Source organism: Enoplosus armatus, chromosome 13 (assembly GCF_043641665.1).
Source record: "Enoplosus armatus isolate fEnoArm2 chromosome 13, fEnoArm2.hap1, whole genome shotgun sequence".
Classification (NCBI taxonomy): domain Eukaryota; kingdom Metazoa; phylum Chordata; class Actinopteri; order Centrarchiformes; family Enoplosidae; genus Enoplosus; species Enoplosus armatus.
In genome coordinates this window covers 14,478,467-14,484,604 of record NC_092192.1, presented here as the reverse complement: position 1 = coordinate 14,484,604, position 6,138 = coordinate 14,478,467, and the positions used below count along the sequence as shown (strand labels likewise).

The following is a 6,138-nucleotide window of genomic DNA, read 5'->3' as shown; positions in this document are numbered from 1 at the left end:
TGAAAAAAGCACTCACTAAAATGTAACATGGTAGATGTTACCGTAGGCTATACTGGAGTTTCTAGCTACTCCTAAAAGAATAAGTGCATTACACCTATTTGCAGACTAATGCCCATCTTGATACAAATGCAGTACAGGAGATAAAAAAAATTCTGATAAGACAAAATATTGACACTGTGTCTTTTATTTTGGAAACAAGGAGGAAGACGAAGTGATGTCATTCTTGGTGGGCGGGACTACCTCTTTGTAACTTCCACCAATAGCATACTTGCTTGGTAAAATATGAAAATGGCGGCTCTCTGTAGTGAGTTTGGGGACCTGGTACAAATCAAGAAACAGCTAATATCGGTGATATCGCTGTGTAAAGAAAGAGGACTTTTACACAGCGGGAAGTGGTGAGACTGACTGTGACTAATGTGCCATTAACTGCCTGTCTTTGGGCTCTGTTACCTTAGTAACTAAGTGTTAAGGCTAGTTACCGGTCTGCTAGCTACGTTAGCAGTGCTGTTGACAAGTTTCATTATATCAATTTGGCTAACGTACATATATAACGCTATTAACGTTATATTTCAGCTAAGAAAGTCGTTAAATGATTAATTACGTCTAAAATACAACAGAATGGTCGATTTTATAGAAAGTCTAGTACATCGTGGGATCAAAACACTATGAGCTGAAATAATATGTAATATGTCGTTAACGTTATCTGCCAGTTATCTTAATACACCACATAGATGCCGGTGTCATAAAGGTACGTGCCGTGTAACATTAATGTTTATCCTTTAACCATTACTAAGCTCAGTTTGTAGTTAATGTTTTTACGATTAGCAAGTATAAACTGGACAAAGTTGGATTAGAAAGAAAGCCACTTTGTGTTGTTGTTGCTTGCTGCAAGAAGAAATCTGGTGTGACAGCACACAAAAAACCCAAAACCTTTAAATGGCCCTGACTGTAATCAATGGCACGGTTATGTCACATGCTTCCTGTGTTTACATTTCAGGGCTTCTGAATTGGCATTTGCTTTGGACCCTCTTCCCAAGGATGAATTACCCCCATCACATCCTTTTACTGAGGTTTGTGCACTACCAGGCCTGAGGTTTTTCTGGGTTTGATCAGTTTTCATTATATCATTTTTAACTACCTACCATCCTCTTTCCCTCAATATCCCCTTAAAGTAGCTTTGGGGGTTTGTCGTTTTCCATGTTATTGTGGCTGCATTATCATGCCATCAGATGGAAATATTGTAGTGTTGTGCATCATTTTATACCAATTTCCTCAGTCTTAGAAAAACAAAGATCCCGCACACTGCTCTTGCTCAGCATCACAATTTGTTGATCATATTAACGTTCCGGTCCCTCTGGACCTTTTGTCAAGAGTGTTTTTTCCTCAAAATTCAGCCTAACCCCCACCAATGGGCCCTTAACCCCATTGGTTCTTACTGAAGATGTACATCTTTAAGAACAGGTAACAAATACGTAGTTTTATTTTTCAAAAGGCTAATCAATTTCCTAAAACAGCCAGTTTATTATTGTAGTTTTTAGCAAAGGTTACACAAACAGGAGTAAATTGTGAATTTGTTCGGGAATTATTATTTTCAGCCACAATTAGTGCACTAGTTTACAGCAGCAGAATGGTGTATGTAGTGTCTCCTCATCAATGCCCAAGGTCATTGTAATGAAGGGACATGTCACCCAGTGGAACGCTACACAGGCAATACTTATTAGTAGAATCAATTCATTGTTAATAGGTTTGGTCTTTTCATGGGATTTGTTGACCAAAGAAGAATGAAGAATATCACTAGACCTATCAGCCATTAAATGTTAACAAGTCGTGTCCTCTCAGGAAGGGAGAAGTTATGCTGCCCCCTGCTGACAGAGTTTTATGTAGAAAGCAACTAAGTGTTCAGAAGTGGCCCATACAGTCATTATGTTATGAAAGCCCTTTTGTGTTTTTCAATTAGATGAATCCTTTTTTTAAATATGAAATGTGATGTGGACTTGATAAAGATGATTAGGAAGACTTTTCTCTTTCATTCTTTGTCTGTTTGTTAAAATTGCAGGAAGATGCACAAGACCTAGATGCACTTACACTGGCCAAATCCTACTTTGACCTAAAAGAGTATGACCGTGCTGCTTACTTTCTGAAAGGCTGCTGCAGTCAGAAGGCGTATTTCCTCTATATGTATTCTCGCTATCTGGTAAGATTCTCTAGATATCCTTTGATCCTCGATTTAATTTTGTGGTGAGACTGACAGACTTTGATCGTAATGCTTGTGAACCATCTTGAAAGTTTCCTTCTGTGTCTTCAGTCGGGCGAGAAAAAGAAGGACGATGAGACTGTGGACAGCCTGGGTGAGTACTCGTCTGTATGCACCGCTATAAAAAGAGAACTGAAAGTACCTTTATTACCCTTTAACAGTGAACTTTTTTTGTTTTTTTCTGTGGTGGTTCTAGGTCCTCTGGAGAAGGGTCAGGTGCGCAATGAAGCCTTGCGAGAACTGAGGGTTGAGCTCAGTAAGAAGCATATTGCAGGAGAGTTGGATGGGTTCACCCTGTACTTGTAAGAACCTTTCCTCTAAAGTGTACATGCTTTCCTCAGATTATGCAGAGGAATACAGTGGACTGCTCATGAACACGTGTGTGTGTGTGTGTGTGTGTGTGTGTGTGTGTGTGTGTGTGTGTGTGTGTGTGTGTGTGTGTGTGTGTGTGTGTGTGTGTGTGTGTGTGTGTGTGTGTGTGTGTGTGTGTGTGTGTGTGTGTGTGTGTGTCTTTGTGTGTCTGTGTGTGTCTGTGTGTGTGTGTGTCGGGGGGGGGCACAGGTATGGGGTGGTGCTACGAAAGCTGGATCTGCTGAAGGAGGCGGTGGAGGTGTTTGTTGAGGCTATTCACGCGCTTCCTCTTCACTGGGGAGCCTGGCTGGAGCTTAGTAACCTTGTCACCAACATTGAAATGGTAACTACCTTTGTTTTTACACATACACAAATTGTAGATAGCATTGTGTCAATAACTTCACTTGCCCACAGTAACCATTTACACCTAATTGTAACCTTGTTAAGAAAAGAGCAACATAGTGTATTATATCACATAATAAAATCAATCCTCACAACACAGCCTCCTTTATGTCTCAGAACAAACAGAAAACAAAACAAAAACTTGTCATATTCAATCAATGCAAAGAAACTTTAAAATAAGCTCCATCTCAAGTAATTATATGCATTGAAATTATTCCATCTATCTTGGTCTCTTGATCTTTCTCCCCAGCTGAAGTCCCTGTCTCTGCCAGACTGCTGGATTAAAGACTTCTTTGTGGCCCACATGTACACAGAGCTGCAGATGATCAAAGAAGCGTTGCAGAAATACCAGAACCTCATCGAGGCCGGCTTTTCCAAGAGCACCTACATCATCTCGCAGATTGCTGTCGCCTACCACAACATCAGAGGTTTGTTGTCTACCTTTTTCAATAAGAGTTTGGTCTGTTGGAAGAATGTTGGGGGGACAGGTTTAGTCTTACAGCACTCTGTCTCTATTCATTTCAGATATTGACCAAGCGTTGGCTCTGTTCAACGAGTTGAGGGAGCAGGATCCGTATCGCATCGACAACATGGACACATTCTCCAACCTGCTCTATGTCAAAGTGAGTTTACCACTTGTAATGTGATACCTTATTGATTAGAATAAGTGTGTTTTGACTTGTTAGAGGTTAGAGGTCTAAATAATAGCCAGCCTGGAGGGATAAAGGGATTCTGAATTATGCCACATGTTGGTCTAGAACAGGTTGGTGTTTTTGTGAGGACCCATTAATAAATCCAAAATATTGAAAGTGTTTGACATCTGTTGTCGATGTTAATGAATGCTTCCACAGAGCATGAAGCCAGAGTTGAGCTACTTGGCCCACAACCTGGTGGAGATTGACAAGTACAGAGTGGAGACGTGCTGCGTTATCGGTAAGTGTTGAGAAAATCAGATTAACAGTGATACCACAAAAATACAGATGCAACATTCTCCAGCAACATTTTGCAGTGATGGAACACTTGTAATTAGTACAAAATAATAAGTACAAAAGGCTTGCTTTTTCTATTTTATATTCTTTAAAAACAATTATCAGCTAGTTAGACAACATTTTGAATTAAGGTTATTTGTCAACAGGAAACTACTATAGCTTACGCTCTCAACATGAGAAGGCAGCTCTCTACTTCCAGCGGGCCCTCAAACTGAACCCTCGCTGCCTCGGCGCCTGGACCCTCATGGGCCATGAGTACATGGAAATGAAGAACACTTCAGCTGCCATCCAGGCCTACAGGTCAGGCCGAAGACATAGTAGAGCATAGACGGCCCTTATCTCAATGTCTTGTTCAGTGTGTAAATGATGGGGGTTGTACTTATTCATACCAGCTGTATTTTTGCTGCAAGCGTTTCCTTGCTTTTTACTTTTGTTTTTTTTCTGTCAGGCATGCCATTGAAGTGAACAAGCGGGACTACCGTGCCTGGTATGGCCTGGGTCAGACATACGAGATCCTCAAAATGCCCTTTTACTGTTTGTACTATTATCGAAAGGCTCATCAGCTCAGGTATGGATTTTGACCCAGAAAAAAGGGTGTTTATGTAGGTGTTACTAAGAATGGAGTATGCAATGCTCATAAACCAAATGGTCAATATTTGTTTTGATAGACCATGATGTATTTTTTGTAGGCCCAATGACTCGCGTATGTTGGTCGCACTGGGTGAAAGCTACGAAAAACTGTCACAGCAAGTGGAAGCCAAGAAGGTACGCATATTACAACTGTTGTTCCTGGTTTGTCTAATACATTCATTTGATTTAGACCATGACGTATTCTATTTTTGTCTAGTGTTACTGGAGAGCTTACTCTGTTGGAGATGTAGAGAAAATGGCTCTCCTCAAACTGGCAAAGTAAGTGTCTATCACTGTCATCCTGAGGAAATACAATAAAAATCAATAAAATGGATCTAGTGGTCTAAAAACAAGTAGTTTACAACACATTTTCTGCATGTGTTTAAGCACAGACTGAAGCAATAGGGGCTAAATGTGAATTCTGCTTCCTTTGTCAGGCTCCATGAGCAGCTGAATGAGTCTGACGATGCTGCCCAGTGTTACATGCTTTACATCCAAGACATTTTCTCTTGTGGGGTAAGCATTTTAAAGTACATTTCATATTCTTGACACTCTTCTTGTTGAATATGTTGTATGTTCACGTGTCGACATGCTGTATTTGTTTGTCTTGTCATCACAGGAACAACTGGAGCATGCCGAGGTGAGCACAGCCCTGCGGTACCTGGGTCAGTACTATTTCAAGAACAAGCTCTACGATGAAGCGTCCCTCTGCGGTCAGCGCTGTTGTGACTACAACGACGTAAGTGTTCCTGCATAATCTGAGCACTGTAGTGAAGTGGAAGTAGTAATAACACACTAACTGGTGTCGGCGGTCACTCTGCTTGTAGGCTCGTGAGGAGGGAAAGGCTCTGTTGAGGCAGATCTCACAGGTCAGAGATCAGATCGAGACGCCATCAGCAGATCTGTTTGCTCCGCTCTCAAACAACACTCCCGTCAGGAGGGTGTCTCCACTGAACCTCATCTCCTTTACACCGTGACACCCACCCTCCAGTTTACTTTAAAATGGACAATTACATTTCCTTTGACATGAAACTGCTTGGGGGGGGTTGTGTTGGAAGGATTTACTTGTTGATGCATAGGCTTGTTAATGCCATTAAAATTGCATTTGTTTGTAAAATTTGCAATCCTGATCACTTTTGTCCAGGATCAGACAGGTTTTTATGCTGCAAATGTTAAAAACAATCCAGGCTCTTGCAACAAATGTTCACTGCAATGTGTAAATCAGGCTAATACAAGGTTTTTGAATAGATTTTTAAATTGTTGCTTTTGTATAATTCAATGCTAGGTCAACTGTGTAAATAAAGAGCCTTCAGAGCAGACACACAAGAAGGGACACCTTGAACTATTTACATATATACACACACAACATGTAGAACAAAGACAGCACACAAACACATCATGTTTTGACTTGCAGTCGTGCCTCATCAATGCTGTATATATGTAAACAGTTTAAATAAAGTCTGTTTTTCTTTGTATTTTTTTCATTTCACATTGTACAGTACATGAAAGAAC

At 40.7% G+C, this 6,138-nt stretch overlaps 1 protein-coding gene across 1 annotated transcript; it reads left to right on the top strand.

Moving 5' to 3' along the window:
* The first annotated feature begins 282 nt into the window (after nucleotides 1–282).
* Nucleotides 283–6,101, top strand: cdc23 (CDC23 (cell division cycle 23, yeast, homolog)). Its single transcript, XM_070917482.1, has 16 exons — nucleotides 283–395; nucleotides 998–1,070; nucleotides 2,057–2,194; nucleotides 2,306–2,348; nucleotides 2,451–2,556; nucleotides 2,816–2,948; nucleotides 3,258–3,435; nucleotides 3,533–3,630; nucleotides 3,859–3,940; nucleotides 4,143–4,296; nucleotides 4,445–4,564; nucleotides 4,686–4,761; nucleotides 4,844–4,905; nucleotides 5,064–5,142; nucleotides 5,246–5,365; nucleotides 5,454–6,101. Exons 1-16 carry the CDS (start codon nucleotides 283–285, stop codon nucleotides 5,601–5,603), a joined length of 1,725 nt encoding a protein of 574 aa, XP_070773583.1. The 3' UTR covers nucleotides 5,604–6,101.
* Nucleotides 6,102–6,138: the final 37 nt, after the last annotated feature.

Coding starts and splice junctions, on each gene's coding strand:
- cdc23 (XM_070917482.1), top strand. CDS start 283: ATGAAAATGGCGGCTCTCTGTAGTGAGTTTGGGGACCTGGTACAAATC. Junction 1,071..2,056: donor CATCACATCCTTTTACTGAG/GTTTGTGCACTA, acceptor TTAAAATTGCAG/GAAGATGCACAAGACCTAGA. Junction 2,349..2,450: donor TGAGACTGTGGACAGCCTGG/GTGAGTACTCGT, acceptor TGGTGGTTCTAG/GTCCTCTGGAGAAGGGTCAG.